The 25,164-nt window shown below is 44.8% G+C and overlaps 1 protein-coding gene across 1 annotated transcript in view; it reads right to left on the minus strand.

The window, feature by feature from the left end:
- Positions 1-25,164, minus strand: part of LATS2 (large tumor suppressor kinase 2) — a 134,278-nt gene that overhangs the window by 83,061 nt on the left and 26,053 nt on the right. The window contains exon 2 of the mRNA XM_078657084.1: positions 19,589-20,130. Within this exon, the coding sequence (XP_078513210.1) occupies positions 19,589-19,918 (330 nt within the window). The 5' untranslated portion in view covers positions 19,919-20,130. The remainder of the gene's footprint in view (positions 1-19,588; positions 20,131-25,164) is intronic.

Below are 25,164 nucleotides of genomic sequence, written 5' to 3' on the forward strand. Positions count from 1 at the left end.
TTGTTCGCCATAAGTGTGGCAAGGTATGCTCAGACGTGAGTCCCTTGCTCACTTGGCCACTGGATTCAAGATAGCCTGGCTGATGAGGATTATGAATCCGAAACCGGTCCCAGGATGCTTGTTTCCGGTCCATGGAAGACATGGCTTGGCAGTTCGGGCTGTACTGTTCCCATGAGGCACAGGGTCAGACTGATTTGCATATAGCCATGTTTGAAATGGGGTGGCTGAGTGGGCTAAAGAATGGTGATGGATTAAACCCAGATCAGTTGACTGGGGGTGAGTGTTTGATTTGCTCAAACGCTCCGTCCATCATCCCCCTTTGGTAACATAAGGCAAGCATCTCTACAAGGGAGCCTTCCATTACCTATCTTCAGCCAAGGTTTGTTGCATGGACCGAATACAAGATGGACGGTTGGGCCAGGAGGAGAGTAAGCGGTGAAGGCTAGTAGTAGAGTCTCATGCAACAATGTGCTTTACTCTCCAGTTGATCTTAATGGGAAGGTGGACTTCTTTTTATGGTTTGGGATATCCAGTTTGATTACAAATGCTTTTAACATGGAAAACTCAAAATATTCATGAAAAAGGGAATATGGAGAATTAGCACCAATGAAATTCATACACTGCGTAGTTTGTATCCTGGTTTGAAGAATTCCTCTAGATTGGCATTCTTTGAAACTACACAGCAGATTAATTTGTGTAAGACAACGTTATATTTTTTACCCGTATAATGAACTTAGTTTAGTCACTCCCAAGCATGGTAGACTGAAGGGTGTGTAAATAAAGTATATATATGAATATTTAATGAGCTTCCCACAGGATGCAGATGCACCACAAGCCTCCTATATCCTTCGGGAAGTAACTGATACATAGGCGCCGACCTAGAAATCCCTCTCATTGCATAATACATACTGCTCGGTATACATGAGATGGCGATCTGATGTGCTGATGCAAACTTGCTGTGTCCTAATCATATGTGGGGCAATGAATGACAGCATCATAGCTGTGCATAAATAATACTTGAATTATGTGGAAAAGTAATAGCCTTAGATGCTGCATTCATTGAACTGAGCTATATATATATCAAGAGGGAGAGACTCGGAACGCATAAAGGTCCAGCATACATGCTCCTATTAGCTCATCAAGATCACAGGAGTGAGTACGGACCTAAGCAGACACATCCGTATTTACTAGGATCCCTGTGATCTTGTGTAAAGTATATGCCGTGCAACTTTCGAAACGTTCAGCTGAAAACTTTGACACTTCTGGAAGTTCAACGTTTTACACTTCATGCACGTATAAACTGAAAGTTTTACAACTGCAAAGGGTAATCATGCACTGAAAAAAATCAGTATATATTTGCCTCTGTGCATAGAAAAACAGTGCTAAAGATTAACCTGCAGAGTAAAAAAACTGCATATTACTTTCCAGCATCGCTCTGTTTGATGAAAGGGAAAATTATCCCAGCAATACGGTGAAATGAATATCACAGCGTGCAAAAACACTTTGCAAGGGCAAAGAAAAACTTACATTGGAAATTTGCAAAAGTTTCATATTAGAAGATAGTGGACGTCGTGAAACTCGCTAGCAGAAGAAACATCTTTGCACAACCTTGACAGAAGATTGAGTGGAGGAGAGGCACGAAGCAAGAGGACCAGACATGCCATATAAGAGGATTGAAGATGCTTGTCTGGGACAAAAATATGTGTCTCCCAAAAAGTATTTATAAACGTCAAGAATGGCAACCCTTCGGCTGCGCCTCGGAGCAGGGGTTCAGAATAGACGGAGATATTTTTCGGCTTCATGGAATTCTGCTGCGGCCGCATGTGTTGTTGATCAGCATTGTCAATGCGTAATGACGCTACCTCCGGAGCACGCCAGCAATGTATGCCCCGCCCCCTCAGCTGCCCTGTGACCCAAAGCAGGGATATCCTGTAAAACAACCCCAGAACCAAAGATGAGCCTTAGTGTAAGAATAAAGTCTCTCCCTGATTGCTGTCAAGGATGCTGAACCAGTCCGGAGCACGTAGGACCAGAGAGGAACGGGAGATGGGAACCCTTTACGGGCCTCCCGCGGTCCCTTCCTCCGGCCCCTCAAAGTAAGCCATACAGGGCAGGAGGGCGAAAGGGAAGAGTTCCTGACGGGCTGCCCTGCCAAGGTGCCATGAGTGCTAATGCGAGCAAGGAAAAACACATGCCCCCATCTCGTCGGTATTAAAAAACATCCATAGTTGAATGTAGGGCGCTCAAGACCATGAGCACCGGTGCCACTGCACCTACTGCAGTCATGGCAGCTTCATAGCTACTTAGGGGTCGCTGAGTTTCCTATTTTACCCGACTTTCCTTTCTTCTCCCTATTGTTATCCCTTTCTCCTCTCGACTCCTTCCCTTTCACTCTCTCCTCCCTATGCCCTTGTAATCTATCCCTACACCCCTTCTGATACTCGTCCTTATCTCCTCTTCCCTTTCTCGCCTCACCTCTTCTCTCTGCTCACCCTCACCGTTCCGCCTTTTCTTTCTCCCCACGCCATCTCTCCTTTATCTACTTCCTACACTTCTTTCTTCAACCTCCATTTAATATCCTTGATATCTTACTACCTCGTCCACATCGTGCCTTCACTTCTCTCTTTCTCTCTCTCTCTCACTTGCTCATCTCATTCCTCCCATTCTCTCAATCAATTAATCAGGGTTGGTAAAGCGTAACTACTCACCCGTGAGGGTATCAAGGCGTAAGGGGGTTGGGTAGGCGGCTTCGTTGAGTGCTGGGGTCACCCAAAAAGTCGCGTCTTGAGGTCCTTCCTGAACTAGGGCAATGTGGGAGATTGCCGGAGCAATATTACACTATTTTTGTTAACCGCCCCCCTTATTTTCTCCTTCAGTTCCCATTTTGCGTGTTCTCATCTCCTATCTCTCTCTCTGGCCATCACCCCGTTCCCCCCTCACACGTTTTACTCTCGCTGCTACAGTCCTCTCCCTTTGTTCTCCATTTCCTCTCTGTTCTTCATTTTTCTACTCTCCTCTCTTCCCTTTTTCTTCTTTCACTTCCTGTCACATCCATACTCCCTCTTCTTTTGTACTTCTTTTCCCCCTGTTCACTTTTGCCCTCCACATTTTTCTGTATACTCTGTCTCCTATCTCACTTTCTCTTCCTGCTCCTTCCTCCATCTATCGCTTTATTTCTCTATAAAAAAAAAATCTTTCAGCCTTTTCTCTTTTCCAATTCCAAAGCGTCTCTTTCTTTTCATTCTCTTACCTTCCAATCACCTTTCCCATTCTCTCTGTTCTGCACTTCTCCTGGCCCTACAGAGGCCCGGGTGTCTCCTTGACTCCCGAGCTGGGATAAACAGACAAAGATCTGCCTAGGCTCTCAGGCAGACATTCCAAAACAAGAATACATAGAGCGGCCTTTTAAAAAATAGAATATCATATAATGATAGGCTGGCAATGTCATCATTTATATACACTTAACTGGACATTCTTAAATTGTATCTAAACCATTGCTGAAATTAATGGACACTCCAAATAATTGATGGCTCTTCTTTTATGAGGCTCATTTTGGGACTGGCTTAGTCTAGGCCTTTTTTGGTTTCTGTAAATCACTTTGTCATCCCTTGAGTCACGAACACACTATGAAAAACTGCTAATGAATGTGTTGATAAATAAAAATAGTTTCCCCGCTGCCGTTGCCACAGTTATGGAAGATAACTGTAGATGTTCCAGCACTGAGCACAAAGGACTGTTCTGTTCTCATGCTCGCTGGGATCAGGGGAGTACAGCTGCTATCTGGCTGTGCTGCTCCAATCCCATGCAATCCCCTCTTGGTCAGCTATTTCCTAAGAATCTGAATCATTTAGCTGTGGCTGTTCTGTGCATGAAGTGCCTGACCTTAGGATATTTTATCCAGCTGTTTTCGTTGCCTCAGGCACTTCTGGGAAGTTCCGCTGCACAACTGCTCTCAAACGAGGCCTTTTTAAGAGAGGAGGAACAGAAAGACGGATATTTTTGTGGGACAAACTGTGTTGTTAAAGGGCGCTGCTGCCAGACTGAGAGAAAGACACATTTTTGCAAGAACTTGCTTGGAATGTGCATGATGTCTGCAGGAACATGGCACCTTTGATAGCCGGCAGCTCTTGCGTAGACCTCCCAGCTCGGATCCCCTCGAGGCGAAGTGCTGAGCGTTGAAACTCGCTGCCTTCGTGGGCTTGCTTCCATTGTATCCTGCATCCCCATTACACGACTACCTCTGATGCCATTTTGTTCCACCTCCATATATACACAACCACTGAAAGCGCACTGCAGTACTGGGGCGCAGTAACCCGAGACCCCTCTATGAGACTTTTTACGTCTACCAATAACAATACATTCAATATACAGGTACACTCAGGTAATGAGTACCTGTACTTCTTTAATTTGGAAGGGAGAGTCCCAGCACTTCTCAGCAGCAGTGCTATACGTTTAATGGGATAGTACAAGCACTTTTCAGAAGCAAACAGGTACTCTGGGATAGTGAGTCCCTTCACTTGTATATCTCCATTTCAAGCACTCAACAATGCAAATCCCATGGCAGGGCTATCTCGATATGTTTTGATTCAGCTCCCGTGCTGCTAACATCTCTTCAGACAGGTCTGCCCTCTGTGGGCAGCTCAACGATTTAGGGCTCTATGCCAAGCATGCTGGAGAGTATACCGCAAAGAGAGTGATCTGGTATAAAAATGTATATGTCCAAGTAGGAGAGAGAGCATAGTATACAACAGCCTCAGTACGCCCTCCCTACTAACACTGGTCATCACCCACAAGGACTGTGTTCCTCTGTTTCTTAAAAGAACATATAACTACCTTTGATTTTTATTTGATAAAGGGGTGAAAACCCATCACCCACACCAGATGGCATGCTTCACCATTGGGGTGCTCCTGTGCCAGCAACTAGATTGCTAGGTGGGTTTATCCAGAGCTCTTTGAGTTAAATTTTTTTTTGGGGGGGGGGGAGGGTTGTGGCTGGTTAACATTGTATTGGGAATATGATTCTCTTTGGGTGTTTTTGAATCTTTATCCTAAGTTATACAAGATTGCAATGCAAACCCAGGTATGCTATTAGGATACCGCCCTCATCTGTCATTCAGGTTAACATGTTTCTGCCCTACTAAATAGTGTCAGACCATCATAGGGCTTTCATCAGGACCAGTTGGGCGTGAGGTGGTTAGTTGGCAGTTGGAGGTTAGAGGCATCTGTGTATGGCAACAGAGCAAGAGAAAGAGTTCCAATCCATTCAAGCACAGATATTGACATACTAGTTATGATATGTATGTGTTCCGTGGCAGTACTTGGTGCCGTACTAGTGGTGGTGACAAAGCGTGTGGTACTGAGCTGTTGTTGTAGAAAGTTAGCACTACGAGGGTTTACAACTGCCACATCTTTGTCTAAATGCCTATCGACCTCAAGTTGTTCTTGCAACTCCCGTTTGTTGCAGGATTTTGTTGCAGAGGCTATGTTGGATTTTGATACTCCCGCTTCTCTATTTAATTAGACTTGCTGAATTTCATACTTTCAAACCTTCGGTTTTTCAAAATTCAGAATCTAGAAAACATTGGATTCAATTGCGGAACTGAAATTCCAAATAACTCCTTGAACTTTGTAATGACCATTGGCTTGTACATCACCCCAACTGGAAGCGGGACATCAGTGGGAATTCTGTGCCACTGCTTAGATTTCCAAAGGCTCACATGAATTTTCCGCAGCTTGTTCTGCATACAGAAAATGGACATCTAAGATAGACATTGGCCAAGAGGAACTCTGAAAGACCAATCAGAATTCTAAATACAAATTCTGCACAGTATTTGAACCTCTAAAGTAAAGGAATCAACTCATCTGTAGTCATGATCAGAATTTATCTATACCTAATCTTTAATGTTTTTCTCTGCCTCCATGTACTTTTGTACCGTGATCTGTTCAGGGGACACCTGATACAGCCTGGGTTCAGAAGGAGAAGAAATGCACCATGAACTAATTTGATGCCTTGTTGATTTCTCCAGTGCTACCTTCATAATCAATCAAGAATTACAAGATTGCCATTGGAGATTGTTCCCCTTTCTGGGTTTTTCTCATAACTTTTGCTTTTTAAAACAATCAATAGCCACGCCATTACGTTTCACCTATGCAAAATGTATTGGCGTTGTCCTTGTTTCTTTCATGTTGCACAGTAGTTGAGGTTTGGTGCAATGTGAAAAATGTCTGAGAAGGTAACGTTCAGCGGGACAAGCCAGCCGGCAGAATCTGAGGAGGAGGGTCAGTCACCTGGGAGCCGCTGTACAAAGTCATGGTGAAGATTTCTGCTTTCTAACTCAGGCCCAGATTCACTAAGCCCTTGCCTTGCTATTGCGTCACACAAGGCAATACAGGGACTTAACTGATATTTATTAAGCCACATAAAGCCACCTTGTGTGGCTTTGTAAATCCAGAGTAACACAAGGATCCGCAAGGCTCTTGCGTTACTCTGCATTGGGAAGGCGTTCCATGGTTGAAGTGTGGGGGTTCACACGCATCCATCCATCAATTTTGGCGCATTCCCAGATTTTCGAAGGGTAGCAAACCTGAGAATATGTTCAAATGCTACGCCATCCCAATTGAGGTGTAATGAGGAGAAATATGTTTGTTTCTCCTCGTTATTTCCTCTTTCTATGTTCTGCAGCACACATAGAAAGAGGAGAATGCCTCTGAGGATTGCTTTTGTGCAGGAAGGTGTCCCTTCTTGTACTAAAACAATCCTGCTTGTAATGCAAGCACCCTTGCTCAATGGCGCAAGGTGCCGATGTTGGTGGTAGTGCTTCTGCACAGGAAGCGAGTCTCCTCCGGGTTCTCAGATCACTTTTTGGCAGAATATTTTCTATGGCCCAAGTTTTGCATTTGGGAAATCTGGACACTTTTAGCACCACTTCTAAGGGCCCAGGACTGGAGAAGCATCACTTGGGGTGTCAAGCACTTTAGCACTGGTTAGCAGTGGTAATATGCATTGAGTCCTAAGGCCAACAAAAACAGACCACCCTAAGACTGACAGGTCTAACAAAAGCCATTTCGTAAATCAAGTCAGCCTTTTATAGCCTCTGCCAAACCCCACAGAGGTCACCCCATCTCTAAATAGGACATTGCAAAATAGACTGTCAAATGCATCCAGATTTGCTATGTTTTTTTTATATATATATTTTTATTGGTATTTTGTACAGTACAAAAATAGAAAACCTTGTGGCACATAGCTTATAAGTCGTTTCATGGGTATGCTAAATGGAGAATGTGTTTTACATATGTGTTTGCCCTTCGTTTTGGCATCCGACGTCTGAACATTTAACGTTTAACATGTAAGTATCTTCGTTCGGACGTGTAGTCTTTGACAGGCGTGCGACGTACAGACATATAACATAGAGGTGTTTGGCGGCCTTCTATTGCTAGATCTCGCTCACTACTACGGGTTGCTGGTGTATGATCTGGAGTATCATTTTGATTTATGGGGGTTTGTGTGTGCTGAGGAATTCGTCTAGTGTTGACCATATTCCTCGGTTGGGGTTTTTCCATGGTGTCTGTCGTAAGGCCGTGATGTCAGCCCCTCTAAGGAATGTGATCCAGTTTAGCCACCCCTTGAATGTGACCTTGGAGGTGTCTTTCCATTTAGCTAGTACCGTCTTGACTGCTGTAGTCATGAGGAAGTCTAGGAGGATCTTGTCGTGCTGTGTGGCTAGGTCAGTCATGATGGGGCGGTGGTTGTTGTGGCAAATGAGTGTTCTAGAGTGCATCCTAGGACTTCTCTGATGAAGTTGAACACCTTCGCCCAGAATTTGTTCACCTTACTGCAGTGGAAGATGAGGTGTGCGAGGTCACCTCCCGCAGCGCCGCAATTCTAACAACTGTCCTTGTCTTTTAGACCTAATGATGCTAGGCGGGCAGGTGTTCAGAATGCCTGATGTAAGAGCCAGAATTTGGTTTGTGCTAGCACTGGGGATATGATGTTTTTTGATGGGGCCGCCCAGATGGTGTGTAATTCTTGATCTGTGAGATCGGAGCCAAGTTGTGCTTGCCAGCAATTGCTGTTCTTTACGTTCCGTTTCGTTGAGACAGGTCGGAGGAGTTTATACAAATGCGAGACTTGGTGTCCTGCCATGTTTATGTTTTTCATGTATTGGAAGATTGAGGGCTTCATAGCCAGACAAGGCATACGCTGGGTGCTGCCCAAACAACGGTACACACCAACATGGCTCTCTATTGAGATAGCCATTCTAAACAATGCTGACCCCTTAACTCTCCTCACAGCCAACACCCAAACATACAAAAACAACCCGATCTTCAAGATCACCAGACAGGCACTGCTCAAAGTAGACCAGAGGCTCGAGCTTAGCATTAAGAACTCGCTCTGGGAATCAATTTGGGATAACCCCAAGGTCAAATACAGAGGGAAAGTCCTCAACATGCACACATGGAAAAAATTAGGGTTCTCGTTCCCAGCCCAGCTAGAGAAGGAAGGATCGCCCCACATCTTCAACAGCCTGAAATCTCAGCTCGACCTCCCCGAAGTGGAACTATACAACTTCTTAGCCATCAAGACAGCCAGATTTGCTATGTTAAGGCCTTATAGACACCTCACGCGACCCTGCATCCCACACCACACGCAAAAAGGTTGCCACCTTAGCTTTTCTAGGTAATATCCCTTTATCGGATATCTGCACAGCTGCCACTTGGTCAACATGACACACCTGCACCAAGCCCTATAATGTGAATATTCTACCCCGTTAACAGGCTTTAGTTGGCCATGCTGTTTAAGAACACGGCTACAAACATCTGCATCATCTGCTTGGTAGCCATAGCTTTGGGCAGGAACTGCTTTACAGTCTATATAGTTGAAGGCTAAGGGCTGGTGACTGTCAGGTTTGAAGTTCCAGTCTTGGTGGGGCATTAATGTTGCATTCGTCACATAGCGAATAGGTGGTACAGAGCAAGCCGGCGTGGAACATGTCCCTCCCGGAGCAGCGTTCTCGAGCATCTAAGCCCAGTGGCAGCAGAAAACAGTCTGACAGGAGGAATGGATGCCTGCCATTTTCATGATATCCTCCTAAGATAAATTTACATACATGGACCCAGCAAATGGTGGGAAATAATGTATACGTTCTTTATTTTAATTGGGCGAATTAACGTAGTTAATGGTTATCTTGAAAATCTATGATTGAGGCTTACTTGGACTTTCGTTGGACACCCCCTGCTCTCGTTATTCTAAAATGACACTTAATGTGCAGTGCCCCTGAAAATACAAAAAAAAAAACATTATGAATCTGGGACATATGAATGTTCTAGAATTAGTGCAAAGATTTGCAGCATAACATTGCATATACTTTAGCAAATCTGACCATAGGATGCTGCAACAGCTGAGGGCAATTCCTGGTCGGGTCCCCGACGTGCCTGAGCGCGCCTTCGGCATATACTGCCTTTAAGATGGCGTCTGTTTCCAAGAACGGACCTACACAGACCTCACAGACGCAGGAGCTGCGCACCTTTGCCTGCCTTGCTCCTCCGCTCAGGCACCTTAACATTCCTCCGGGGATGAGGCCTCCTCTAAGCCCTAATTACAGTGTCTTTCAAGAGCCCGGCAGATAAGAGCGGCCCTCTGCCGCCGTAATATATCTAAGGCTGCTGAGCTGATCGCCTTGTCATCTGCATTACCCTGACATCCTGGAATTCACTTTTGGAGCGCTTATCATTTCTGTTTTTATTGATTGCATTCCAGGGGTCTTTGATCTTCATGTCAGGGACTGCATTTTTGCCTTGGAGACAGAAAGTATTTTCTCCTCCTGGCAGTATCGGCCTGGCCTGACCGGCAGGTTTCTGATGCAGAGGTGTCGAGTGAACTGCTCAGAAGACGCCGTGTTCTTGGAACTGCACTCTCTCAAGTTTTTCATCTACCGCCCATTCAAAGGTTGCTTTACTTCAGGGGGGGCGTAGCAAATGTGCCAAGGACCCGAATTCGAGTAAGAAAATGGGCCCCATCCACTGGTTCAGCAGAAAAAACAACTATATTTGGGGTGCAATGCACATCCTTGAGCCCCGGTGCCAGGCACCTGCTGCACTATTGACAGCTACACACCCCTGTTTCGGAGTCTCAGCCTGTAGATACGAGCCAGGTACAATTCAGGTTAAAAACATCCCAGGTCAGCTGACCAAGCTGGCACCAGGAGACCTGTTTTTTTCCTTCCTTTCTGGTTGATACGTCATCACCTAGTTTAGCTCTGGTCACTGAGGACAGGAAACCATTTTGGGTTTCAGGCCAGCCACAAATGAATGTGTGCTAAAATAAAACAACACACAGAGGATCTAAAATTGAATGTATTTAATTTTGTTTTTTTTCATGGGTCACTCCAAAATGTATTTCCGTGTGTGGCTTCCTAAAAAAGGGAGTGATGGGCCAGGTCAGCGGAAGCAGATGTGTTTTGAGATGACTGCGGCCAGCTCGTGGCTGGTACTTTGTGGCCGCGCGGGATGTCGGTGGAAACGCGCAAAGATATGTGATGAAGCCTGTTTGGAGTCAGCCATTGCTCCGTGTGATTTTCCACTATGTTATGAGTAGGGCACCTAGTTCTGTGCGAAGTCGTGAAGTTTTATGTACGTCGTGGGTGAAATAAACCACTTTTAAGCACTTTCAAAGTGAAACAAAGCACATGCTGCGGTCAAGGAGGTGAGAGTGGAATAAAGGGATGTATGATAGTACAACGCAATCATTTTGATCGCGGTACTTTACATCCGGATTTTACAACGCAAGTCGTTACAACGACTTGCGTTGGAGGGCGCGGATTGAGGATTATTATAATTTTCTATTCCAACACCAGCACACGTAACAGGGAAGGTGTTGGAATAGAAAATTACAATATTCCTTAACGAACAGCGCCATCCAGCACAAGTCGTAGTAACGACTTGCGGTGTAATGGCAGTGTGGTAAAGGTCGTGCGGTGTAAACACCACGTTGTAAACGACGTTTACCGAATAAAGGAGAACAGAGTGGAGAGAGGGCCATTAGAGGAGTGTGAGGAAATGCAAGGGCGATACAGTGCTCCCCACCACATTGTAAAGAAAATGAAATAATGCGGTAACGACAAGGAGGCAGAGTAGATGGATGAAAGCAAGGGGATGGTGTAAAGAAGGTGGAGGAAAAATATAAATGAGTTGGGGAGTTGACGATTGGGCCCTACCCTGTAAAAAAAAACACTAGAAAAATTGATTACTTTATTTAGTAGGCCGTTTAGGATGAAATATTTTGAAATGATGGGTGCGAACCCTCTGCATGCCACGCTCTTGATTCATCAGGTTGGGTTTGGTGGTGTGCGCTGTGCAGTCAAGGTGGCAGAACAGCTACTGCTCGCAAAGCCACCACACAGTTTCAGAACTTACAAATGACAATTGTCTTGTGCTCTCAAGGAGAAACTAAGCAGCACTGGGCAAAGTTTCTACTTGCAAATCTTCATTTTGGCTGCAAGTGAGTTCCTCTTTTTGGCTTCTCTCTAAATGGGAAAAAGTAGGGATATTGGGAGGACATTTGCAATGGGCAACTAAAGTGCTGAGAAATTGAGATGTGTGCCACTGGGAAGACACTTTCTGTTTGCTTTTTAAAAATGTGGTTAAAACCAGAGAAAACATTTTTTAAAACAATGTTCATTAATAGGAGCATTTTCTATATTCAGACTTTAAAAGCACTAAATAAGAAGAAAAGTGTTTTTTAGGTCTTCCATACAGGCAGCTTTATCTGTTTGGGGAGAGCTCATGTTGTAAGACACCACAAAACACAAAACACAACATACACATGCCTACACTAATAGAAAGGGGCTTTTGGACAGTCCCTTTCAGCCATTGTCTTCGGGCATTGACTGATAGAGCTGTCTATAATGGTTGGTATAGCCCCATGGCATTTTGCTGATGTTACTTTTTACTTATACTTTTTTTTTAAATCCCCTGGTCACCATCTGTCAATGCTAGCCCACCCCTGCTCCCCTCTTCCCACCCACTCTGGCCATTCTACATTTTTTTTACATATGTTTTCTTCAATTGTTAGGGAGCTGCAAAATGCTACTAGGCTACTAACTTCCCTTTTAAGTGCTCCTGTACACTTTATTTTTTATTTACTTTTAGTTTGGTGCTTCGACATGTCCAATGGTCGTGTTAAAACAGTAAAGTAAACAAGCATTTGGAATGCAATAGTCCTTGCATTTACGAGGCTTTGACCTATTGGCACTGTAAATGTCAATAGCTTAAAATTTTAAAATACCCACAAATGTGAGACCTGTTGAATTGCAAATATTGTTTGTTTCCAAGTGCCCATGCCGCGCTTGCACTTAATAGAGGCCACGCCACTTTCTTTAGACGAGGCGCATCTAAAGAAAGGGGAGTGGCCTCTATTAAGTGCAAGTGTGGCATGGGGCACTTGGAAACAACCCACAAAAAAATATTTATAGAGCAATAGGTGTTGCATTTGCGAGAGTTTAAGCTATTGTCATTTACAATGCCAATATTTAAAACTTTCCTAAATGCGAGACCAATGGTATTACAAAGAAGCAACCGCCATTGTCCCCGCTGCTTGGAAAGTGAAAGCGTGCATGGCGCGCTGAATGTTGCTGCAAAGCACATCGTGCCTGCAGTAAGACAAAACTCACTAAAGAAATACTGCTTTTAGACTAAATAACACAGACGGTGTAACAACAGAAGTAAAAGGGCCTGTCCTCATGGGTGGTTACAAATGAAGACAAGGCGGTACTAAGGAGGGACTAACAAGCCGATTACCGAATCAGAAGCCAGCATTTACAAAGGACAAGACACAAGCCAAAAGCGGAGAGTGGGCGGAGCTTCAAGTGCATACTCTAATATAGCATGGCTCGCAGGGGAGCGCATGCGCTGCCCAGGCTTGTCCTAAATATGCCTGTTAGTGCATTACCATGCATGCATACACACAGTGGCCATCTTGGAATGGTATACAGTACGCGATGGGTATTTTCAAAAAGTTTGCAGGATTGTGATGCAAGCGCAAAAATGTGTGATGAAGCACCCTAAAGAAGAAGAGTGCCATTGCAAACAAGGTTTGTCAAAGCCAACAGGTTATTCCTTGCCTGTTAAAGTCGAGATCTAATGACATTATCAATTTTTTTAAAGTTTGTATTGCTTGGGTCTAATGTTTGCAGCACAAAGAATGGCAGGCAGGGCGCAGGTACAGTGATTGGCACATGGACGTTACAGTCATTCTACAGAGGTCACATTTTCACTGCGTCCCTGCACAGTAAGACTCTATTCTTTGTGTGATCAGGACCAGAGTAATGCTAGGACAGAATTGACCCAAAGCACACTTCTGTGGACCAGGGGCACAATTAGAATACATGAATTTGCAAAAGAATGTTGTGGGCTGGAAGTCCAAGGACTAAGCCAGGACAAAAAGATCTAATGAAGGTTGTAAGACTTTATCACTTGCATAAGAGGAGAAAGGTGCAGCAAGAGGTGCAGAGTGATAGCAACAGTGGGGGAGTAGGTTTAAGGCAACAAGTCCTTCACAGCAGAGTTGACTAATCCCACAAGAGTAGGTTCAAGGCAGGAAGTTTGCTGCAGCAGAGATGAGTGATCACACAAAGTTGCTAAACCTAGTGACAGGCTGTGGAACATCAGGGTCTAAGAGAGGTGAGAAGAGAAGGTTGCGAAGAGAGAAGGGTCTATGTTACGCTGGACCTATCACTAATAGGCATCATCGGAAATACTGTGCCCCAATTTAGAGGCTTCAATTCAGCAGGACAAAGATTGAATCCGAGACAGTGTATCGGAGGCTAAACGTTTCAATATAAATGAACTTACCGGCAAGGGATGTAGTATAGAGTCATCCAAATCCCTGAAACAAAATGACCCAGTGCTAGTGACAAGTATCTTCTAGGTCTTTAAGTAAATACTAGTACTAGTATGCAAGCTACTGGGCTTTAGCCAGTAGTCCACTACAACTAGAGCCTTACACACAGATACCAGAGAAGTAGTTGTAATTGCAGTATCCAAATACCTATGTGCAGCATGGGTCACACATCTCTGAAGGGAACGTCTAAGTGGAGAGCTTGAAGATGTAGGCATGCTCCAGTGATGGGAGGCCCATATGACAAAGGTTATGATCATCTGAGCACTATGGAACCCTATATAAGAATATATTAATTAACTCCAGTAAGCACTTTCTGTTTTTATAAGATGCCAATGTGATATATTAGTATACTGTCTATTAATCAATGCTCGTGTACTTCCCTTTCTAAATGTGTATTTTATCAGTTTTATCATCTTTTGTGTTTTCTTTTTTGATATTATTTATTACTGAGCAGTATTATTGTTTTTTGTGGTTTGATGGGTCCTTGTGATCCGAAAGAAACTAATAATAATAATAATACTAGTACTGTATATGTACTTTTATGAAATTTTGTTTCGAATAAAGTATTTTCAAAGAATAATACTAGTACTATCTGAACTGGAGGTTTCAAGACGAAATTCGAGAGGGTGGGATAGGCTCACACTGATGTTTGAAAGTATTACATTTTTCTGAAAAGGTAAATAGGCATGGATGGACTTTAGATAACATTGTATAGCATTGTAATTTGGATTCATATTGCACCTAGTACCACGGATGAGGTGTTGAAGAGCTTTAAAGATGAGTAGCACGCGACTCTCTGGAGCCCTGAGTTACTTTGTAGTGTTAGTTGTAAATGTTGCAGGTAATCGTATATTATGCAAGATTTATAGAGTTGGTATACCAATCAGATGCACTCAGTTTCTAGTCTAGAGAAAGTTAGTTGTTAATTATTGTTATTGTTGCAGGTGCTTTTGTTATGTGTCAATTTACATTCCTAATTGTGTCTCTGTGAAAAAAGGAAGTGTTGAAAATGTGTATTATTCTACTGTTTGGTTGTCCTTGTATTCTGTGTATTCGGACAGCAAAGGTGTTATTGGAGAATAAGATATACATAATGTGTTTCATGCATAAAGAGGTGAGAGGTGAGTCAATGAGTCTGGTGGTAAAAACTTAGTATGAATTCGTTTTGGAGATCAACCAATGTAGGATTGAAGGGGACATATGTATCGACTCTGGTTGCAACAGAACAACTCTAAGCCGTACTTCATGGGCCACCTCCGATTGCCACAGAACAGCTCTAAGTATTTCGCCTCATCCACAGAACACGAATGGTACCCCATTGCTAGAGAGCAGCTCCAAATAGCCAACCTGGTCCATTCTACATGACCCACCCCTCTTGCTACACAGCAGCGTTATGTAGGCTGTCTGAGCCATCCTGCATGGACGGACCCCTGTTGGTAAAGAGAAATCCAAGTATCCAGACTAATCTATATATACAGTGTGATCCATAGCACGTGCATGGTCCCCAGGTGCTGCAGACCAGCTCAATATGGGTAGCTTGATCCACACTACATGTATGAACACTGTTTTTGACAGAGCCGTTCTAAGTATTCAGGCTGATCCATACTCCATGAATCACCCCTGTTGTTGCAGTGCAGCTCTAAGTATTAATGCTGATCCATAGGATATGGGTGGAACCCCACTGGTAAAGAGCACCTCTATGTGAGTGCCAGCCTGGTTCATGCTACATGTACAAACCCCAGTTGCTCAAGAGAAGCTTTAAGTACACCGCCAGATCCAGAATACAAGTGTGAGTTCCCGTTGCTGCAGAGCGGTTCTCGCATCCAGCCTGATCCATCGTATGTGTACCGACCGGTGTTGAAAAAGAGTAGCTTACATTGCACAGACTGGTCCATACTACATGTACGGCTCTCCTATTGCTACAGAGAAGCTTTAAGTGTCCCACTGAGCCCAAACTCTGTGTCGCGGAACCCCACAGCTGCAAAGCAGTGCTTTGTTTCTGATCCTAATTCAGACCACAAATACAGAACCTACTCCAGCATAGAAGTTCTGGGTGTCCCAACCTGAACAACAATACATGCATGGAGCCTCATGTCTACAGAGCCATATTGCATGTTCCAACCTAATTCATTTAGTTGATTCTTACCTCATATAAGGATCTTTACTTCTACACCACCCCACAGCACTGATCTTGCTAAGTGTGGCCTCAGCAGAGGTATAGAGCAGCACAGTGTGTCCCAGCTTGAGTCCTACTACATGCATAGATACCAAGTGCTATAGGGAAATTCTGAGTGCATGAGCCTGATCCACATTACCTGTACAGATGTTTGATTACCACCACTACTTAGAGTAGATGTGCATTCAAGACTTACGTATCCACACTACATGTGATGGCCCCCAGAGTAACAGAGAAACGCTGAGTCTGCGAGCCTCAGGTATGGCAATTCTCCCAGCTTCTGTGAGTTGAACTAATCCGACATGTTGACAGAAGCTGTATGGAAGCGGGCTAGGGTTTAAAAGAGGAAAATATTGCCTAGTGCACCTAAAGATTGATATACATGACACCTAGCCTCCCTCTCCTTAGAAAAGGTGCACAGTGGTGTTAATTTGCGCAGCTGGGGAAATGTCCATCAACAAAACGCAGAAGTACAAATGGTAGGATGGGACACAAGCGAAAAACGCAAATGCTAAACATGGATTTCATGAACAGTGCACTCTACTCCCAACTGGCATACAGAACACTCATTAGGTCAGACAAAACTTGTCAATATGGAATGACATCTTTAGAGCTGCACGTGCCCAGTGAAATGCTGTATCTGGGGCAAATGATCAGCGTTACTGTCTGTTATCAAAAAGGATGATTTAATACGCCTGAAATGTCAAATGAGTGATTCAGGCTCAAATTCATAATCAATTATTTAATGGATATCCAGAAGACGATACCAGAAACCATACATGCCAACCCTCCCGATTCAGGAGGTAGACTACCGATTTCAAGGCTAATCTCCCACCTCCCGATTCCTGCATGCAGAAACCCTATTGTTGAGTGTGGATCTGCTGGTGACAAGCCAGCATGAGCCTGGAAATTACCTCATTTGACTCGCAGTGTGCACTGCCAGTGACCTGCTGCTGCAGCCCAGTGCACAACCATTTTGTCATGCTCTGTGCCTGCTATAGCACTGACTCTGTGCTCCTAACAGGTAAGGAAACAAAGAACAAAGTATATTTTGCCATTCGGACATCCGATCCTGCAGCAGCGCACTTGCAAGTCCGGTCCCTTTGCTGTGCCAATGGGGCAGGTTCTGTACATGCCAACAGACTCGATTCAGCTGGGAGACTCGATTTTTAAAGCCCCAAACAACTTTATTTTAACTGTCTCCTGCCTAAAATCGCCTATGCTACCACACAAGTCAATGGGTAAAAAAATCCCCCCTATTTTTTATCCGAATCTCCCTCTTTGCAGCTTCAAAATGTTGGCATCCATGTAGGACCATACTCCTCTCAGTGCTCTGTTTGTAAAGAAAACCTCCAAACCACTTGAAAAGGCATCCCCGGAACAGCAAACAACGCCACAAGCCCATGCTAATGGCAGATTGCACATTATTCAAAATGGCTTCCATCACCCATATAATGCTGTACTCCTACCCCTACATAAATATCCCTATGAAATAAATTATAAAATAAGATATGCCTAACAGGTAAAGGAATATGCCATACATTGTACCCATACTTGAAATGTGAGCTCTACTAATCCCTTTGTCAAAAACTCAGGTTTTTGCCTGTGAGTGGAGCTCTTTTATACCCCCACACAGCAAGGAGCAGTAGCAGCAGGGGTCAACAATCAACTGACTTCCAAGCAGTTCTCCATCCACCATCTTAGGTCTAATTGTGGCACTGTTAAGAGAACAAGATGGCTTCTGGCAACCCAGACAATTCTATAATGCACATAGTTATTACAATTAAATGTATGATAGTATGGTTCAAGGCAAGACATAAGAGCTGAGGGTGGAACAGTTGTAGATGAACACAATGCTTCCCTTCCTTGTGAGGATTCAAGTAGTGTATAGTGAGGGCACGCCGACCGCCCCTGGCAAGAACCAAAGAGCTAAGAAAGTTACGGAGGAAGTAAAGAGGGATGCACCAGCGGGATAGTATGAAATTACCACAAATGGGACCTTCGTTCTGATGGGTGCAAATTAATTCAACAACACACTGGAAATTACTCTATTGCACTGTATATAGGGAAAGAAACATAATTTTGTTGCACAGCCCCAAGTGACGACCAAGAGAAAATCACCAGAAATTGAGTTCTCAACGAGAGTGGCGCTGAAGGCGGTATTCATGGACGGTTTCTTATGAGCGCAGGCAGGACTTGGAATTCACATAGGAATTAAATTGCCCACTTGCCTGGCAAATTTGACCTTATGATCAGACAAAGGGTTTTCAGTGTATTGAAAAAATGCTATTTCCTGTCTCGATTTTTAGAATTTAATACATGATAGGCTCTCAAAACCGGCTCTACAGCCCCTCCAGTCTAAAGAGTACTCAAAACACCATTCCGTTACCTACTCACGTTCCGAACCCATGAGGCACTGTATGCGAACTCCTAACACACTGCATCTTCTTTGATCAAAGTACAATGGCTTATCCAACACTCCTATCCATTTTACTTCTTAGGTTTCTCACAGGTCGTGGGTCTGGGACCATGTCTGGTTCTCTAATGTGTGGGGCAAGGTAGTAGGCCAATAAACTTCTGTTCTCCATTGCAGTTGCATTCAGACTATGCCAACCAAAGCTTGCAACCTCAATGCACTTCAGACATCATTGGTTTAATAATCAAATTGGCTTCAAGTTCCTTCCCCCGTTGGTCAAATATGGGATCCTACAAGACTCCCAATGCTTTATCCGCATGTGATTCAAACTGCACATCTAAATAAAATATAAAATTCCAATTGTCATTTTGAAAACATCTAATTCTGTTTGTGTTAAAGCACAGCTGAAAACATTTGTAGTCCCATATGCATAGTGGCTTGCTCACAGCCCTACTCATACATCATTTAGGCACTGAGCCACACACCTAAACACTGTCCTCTGCTTTATATACACTACTTACGAGTATTCTCTTGCTCATTTGATTGCAAAAGACTGTATGGGGAATGTAGATGGGTGTGTGTTTTGTTCAGTTTTCTCTCTTCCCTACTTAGCTCTAAACAGATACCCACCCTGCAGACATGCCACAGTTCTACATCTGATGCTTCACTAATCTGCCCCTGGGTGTGCTGTTACTCACTGAGAGGTCATTTTCCATCTTCTAAGTTGTGGCCCGAAAACCAGAGAGCATTATTCCCTGAACATCTGATGGCGTTTAAATCCCATGGGAGAAGGGCTGGTGCAGCTAAGACTCCTCAAGGTGGGGCGCCGTGGAAGATGTTTTTCTTAGATCTTTAACAGACTGTCCTACTTTGACATTTGAACCTTGTTAGCAGCCCCTTCTGTTGTTCCACTAAACAACTCCCTGCGAATTCGTGGTTGCACTTATTCTAACTAAGCTTAAAAATGCAGAGCATGTTCACTTGTGGCTGTTTGACATTTTTCTAAAGGGAGTGATTGACAAATCGTTAGTGTGCTGGCTTTTCTGAACAAGTACTATCCGTTCAGGGTCACCCGCGAGAACAATGGAAATGCACATACCGGATCACACCCAGCATTCACCAGTTCTTGTAGCATCTGTCTGTTGACTTCCACGGTTGCCGGGCTACCGGACTCATTGGCGAAGGGAAGCAAGGAATACTTTATTTCTTTCAATACTTTTTGATATGGCGCAAATTTTGCAGTTGGCCTCAACTGCTGTTGCCGGGCTGCCTCCTTCCCAACCAGAACCTTGTGGTCGAGCAGTGCGTCACCACCAAGACCGGCGGGTACGCTCTGGCCCGATGGCTGCTTCAGGCCTTCCCTGATCTCCTCCAGTCTTTGTCTGCTGTTTCCAGAGTGGGCTGTAGCAGGAAATGTCTTTGGCCTCATTGTGAATCCAGCTTCTTGAGCATAAATAGAATCTTCCTCTCACAGGATACTTTATAGTCAACAGGGCACTCTTGAAGGCAGCAGCTCCTTGTGGGGTAGGAATAGTTTCAAAACGTTGTTTTCCGTGACTACTTCAGATCACAGTCATGAGGATTCCTGTTTAGGAATATAAATAAACATCCTGGAGTCTTCATTTTGTCTGGTGTTTGAACCTGAAAGATAGGAAAAGGCAGATAAATAGATATACATGCATAAATGTACCTTTCACATGTGGGTAGAGTTTTGCTAAGTCTTTGTTTCACTCCCCCCCCCCCCCCCCCCCCTTGCCACAGGACTAGATGACAGTAACGTTTAAGGGTTCACCATTCAGATTCAAATAGTGCTTATGGTGATACACCCACCACCCTCCAAGCACTTTCCTGCTTTTACCTTGTAGCCTCTGGTGACCAGCATCTGTACCACACATGCTGCATGTCTTCTTCAATAAACCCGCCTCAGTAATAGCCTCACAACACAGTCAAAAGTCCTTCACCATGCACAAGTGATCCTTCCAGGAAAGACCCACACGCAATTATTTAAATGTGTTTAAATGGCCGCATCACCGCCATTCCATTGCAAAGCCAGCACTAGGCCAGTTGATACAAAGGCTGAGATATGCTGAATTAAAAAGCCTTCCTGAGTTAAAACGCCTTCATTTTAACTCATGTATTTGCCATCTATATTCTGCAGTCCAACCACTTTGTCAAACTTTTTAAAGCCTAGTTAAATTATGGAAGTTTATAAGCCACTGACTTGTGCCAGTTGAACCAACTTTATGGGGCCTATTTGCAGTAGTGGCTGCTGCCTTATTCGGGTGAATGAAATCAGATAATTTTGAAACAGGAACACTTTGTAAACTTACAAGTGGGCACTAGCTGCTAAATTGCTCAAACATCCTAGTTTGCAAGATGGAATCAATTTACAATCCTCAAACCTACAAATCTTGGAGAAATCATTTCCTCTATTTACAGCACTTTATTTGAGGCAAATCAGCAAGATAAAATATCAGAACATCAGGGTTGAAAATGAAATGTCTTCCTTTTGCGTCTTTAAAATTAAACTCTGCTTCAAGTCAGTTAGATTTCCTGTTTACAGACTGCAGCCTCTGAAACAAATCCAAAGTTTAACAGATGTTTCATACATTTGGCACACTCTCTCACTGTCCTTACGTTGTATCTTGCAACTGATTAACAAAAATATTCTTCCAAAAAAAAGTGTTGATTTTCTGGCATACTTTGTTTGGCACAGTGCAATGCAGAAACATTAACACATCCCTCTAAAAAATAAGATCCAGCATCAAAGCTGACTCAGTCAAAGGCAACTAAGCATAGACAACGGACTACTAGACCAAACTATATATGTTCACAACATGTTGGATCTTTTCTTCAGTCTACCCTATTAGTCACACCACAGTGATTGCCACTGGCTAATATTAATTCAAGCATTCCATTAATCGCTTTGTTGTTTTTGCAATTGAAGCCCTGAGTGCAATGGGTTTGCCCAGACATAGGTCCCTTGCTCACTGTGCCATGAGACTCAAGCTACACCCTACTGACAAGACCCAAGTAGAACGAAACTGGTCTGGGGTTGCTTGTGGCCCCTTCTCAGCAGTCCGGGGTGGACTCGTCATATGAGGAGCAGGGTCGATACTGATTTGCATAAGACAGACCTTATTCTAGAGAGTCATGGTGGGTAAAAAATGAAGGTCTGGAATGAAGCCCAGAGCGATTGCCGGTGGCTGAGATGAATTCATGAATTCCATGTATCACTCTGCTGTTATAGTGTTACACAACACCGCTACTTGAAGAGTGGTTTATTAAGAGATAGAAACCATATATGCTCGATCCTAACCTTAAGATTACCACTAACAACTAAAACTGTTGGCACAGAGAGCACAACAATCAAAAGAGCAGCTCCATTATGTTTGATAGCATAGAGTATCCAACTAAGTTAAAGTGCCTATAGTTGAATGCTATGAAACAAGACTTGCAGACAACAAGATACACAAGGGACACACGTTTTAGTATAACAGAGGGAGTCCCTATGGCTTCCTTCTCTCCATCATTTAGACGGGGTTCACAAACTGCCATTCACAAAGTAAGCAGTGGCTGCAGTGTGGTTTTAATGCTACACACGTGCACCTAACATCATAATGTGAACATGTGGGTTCCAAGTTTTGGATGACAGCACTAGGAATTCGATAATTTTAGGTTTGCGTTTCGAGAAATGGGCGGCCATCCAGCCCTCAATTAGTCAAGGACATTGCATACAAGCCTTAATGCCTTAATGCCTAGCTAGATGTTACCTGAACCAGTAACAGTATGTCAGCTTCATTCTGGTTTGTTCAGGGTTCCATGAGCTCTGTCCTGCCTACCTGTATATAGAATGAACAATCTACAAACAGAGTCAACTGCGTCTCGGAGAACTTAGAAGTCGGTCTGTGACAGAAAATACCCACCACCATTAGCGAATCAGATACCTAAAAAAGTGGGCCACATTTGCAAAACAGGATAGTTTCGAACTTGTAAAGACACTCTATATAGGTGTTTTGCAAGGTTTGGGAGACTTATGGATCTGTGCTTGCTGCAGCCAATGTTTGTGGTATTACCAGAGAAATCAACAGACCATAACACATGCCCACAACAGCCAAAGAACAGGTCTAGATGCTCAACTGTGACAGCAGCTATTATGGCACCGCCAGGCCACCCATGAGACCAGTCTGACCCTGGAGCTTAGCACATCGTATACCAATGCTCCATCTCACAATGGTTACCCACTCTAAGAATCACTATCTCCTTGGTGGTTTACGTTAAGCCTCCCCTCAATACACCACAAACGTGCTTGAGCTCCTGCTCTCGCCCAATGCACTTCCATTCACACCTTGTTGTTTTCATCCCTTAGTGAATGTCTTACAAATATTCTCCTACAGCGACTAGCACTTGCAGCTGGCTCTATCTATCTCAGGCTGCTTTTAAATAGCCCTATCTGTGTGAAGGAGGGTGGGTAAGTTGCATCTTTGATAGCTTTAAGGTAGTATTTTTGCTCCCACCGCTGTTTGCAGTTGTGCAGTGTGAAGCAGTGATCTGGTGTCCCAGACAGGCATATGTCTCCTCCCCGACACACGCCTTTGAGGAAACGGAGGGCCATGTAGGAGCCGAGCGCTCTGAGCCCCCTGTGTTGCCATCAGTGATTGTATCTGAGCCCCCTGTGTTGCCATCAGTGATTGTAAATGTGGCCACCTCAGCTTCTCTCTTTAAATAAATAAATAAATCCGTATTTATAAAGCACGAACTAGTCACCCCTACGGGTCTCAAGGCGCTGGGGGCCGTCGTCGAAATTAAGAGAGCTATTGCCCAGAGTCACATGGTGCTGAGCTGAGCTACCACCAGAGACGGGATAGAACCGTTAACCCTGTGCCCCGATGTCAGCTGCCCTGGCCGCTGCACCACACCAGTTGCGGCCTTAGGCATGTGCAAGCTGTGCACCTGCACAGGGCCACCAAACCCCAGGGGCCACCACGCCAATATATATCCTTAATTAATAATCCTCTGAGGATGGATACATATTTGCGTGGCGGCCCCTGGCGGGGATTTGGCGGCCTCCGGCTCTGTTCCACTTCTAAACACCCTGAAATCCCCTCTTCACTGGCCTCCGTGCTCCGCCCCGCCCGGTCCCCCTCTTCCGGGGCCCCTTCCCTAAGCTTCCTGTCCAGGGCCGCCATGAGCCTAGAGCCGTCACTGACCACACCTCTCCACTAACCTCTCCTCTTTCTTATAGACATGGCTGTGAAAAATGTGCTTCCTATGACCTTCTGCGGCACATTGCAGCCTTCAAATTGTTTGTGCCCCCCTCCCCTTGCTAGGGAGTGCCTTGATGCAATGCATTTGGCTCAACCGCATAGTAGGTGTATTTCATTCATTCATCAACATTACACTGGATATCTGTCCCCTCTATTTGTTTCCCTTTCTCCCTTTTCCTTCTTCCTTCCTTCTTTTGTTCCCTACTCCTTCCATTCACCCCCCTTCTTTTCTTCTTTTGTTGCTCCATCCTGGCACTCCTTTCTTGCACACCCTATTTTATCCCTCTCTCTGTTCTTCTTTCCTTCCTTTCATCCTCCCTAATTCGTTGCCCTCTCTCCTTCCCTCTATTCCTCGCTCTTTCCATCCCTAATTTCTGCCCTGCTCCACTCTCATATCCTCTCTTTTCCTTCTATCCACAATCCCTGCTCCCCACCCACATTCCTTCATTCTCACTCACCATCCTCGGGCAACGCGTGGATGGACCTTTAACCAGTCGGCAATTCAGTATTTTTAGGTCTCGTCCTTTACCATTCCGAAGGAATGGGAAATGGCGAGAATTCAAGTGCTCGAACTGATTGTCAAACCACCGCATTTTTTCGTGGCGTTTTCTTCGAGTGCACGTGGCCACAGGCACGCGCTTTTGGCCCATACACTTTCATGGCCATCTGTTCCTCAATGTCCCTCCCACCCTTCGTTTGATCTTGCCGCGAGTTCAGGCTAATGGCCCTCCCCCAGCACAGAGCGCGCATCGCGGCCGCACAGCACATCAAAGGGCTTCTCCCAGCGTGTGCTGTGCGCCTTCTCCTCCCCTAATTATGTGGCCGGCCGTACTTGTGTTTCCCGGCCGCTTCCCGGCCGCTCTTGTATTTAATTAGCAGCAGCAGCATTTCTCCTGCGCCAGGCCACATCAAAGGCTCTGTGCCACTTTCACCCACACAGCAACACAGACACGCAACGCCACTCACACCCACGCAAGCCCACTATCATCCACGCAACACCACACTCACCCACGCAACGCCACTCACTCAAGCAACACCACTCACACACGCAACGCAACTCATCCACGCAACCCCACTCATCCACGCAACCCCACTCATCCACGCAACCCCACTCATCCACGCAACCCCACTCACACACGCAACGCCACTTACACACGCAACGCCACTCACCCACGCAACGCCACTCACCCACGCAACACCACTCATCCACGCAACGCCACTCACACACGCAACGCCACTCACACACGCAACGCCACTCACACACGCAACGCCACTCACACACGCAACGCCACTCACACACGCAACGCCACTCACACACGCAACGCCACTCACACACGCAACGCCACTCACACATGCAACGCCACTCACACATGCAACGCCACTCACACACGCAACGCCACTCACACAC

This window comes from Lissotriton helveticus, chromosome 8, assembly GCF_964261635.1.
Source record: "Lissotriton helveticus chromosome 8, aLisHel1.1, whole genome shotgun sequence".
NCBI lineage: Eukaryota > Metazoa > Chordata > Amphibia > Caudata > Salamandridae > Lissotriton > Lissotriton helveticus.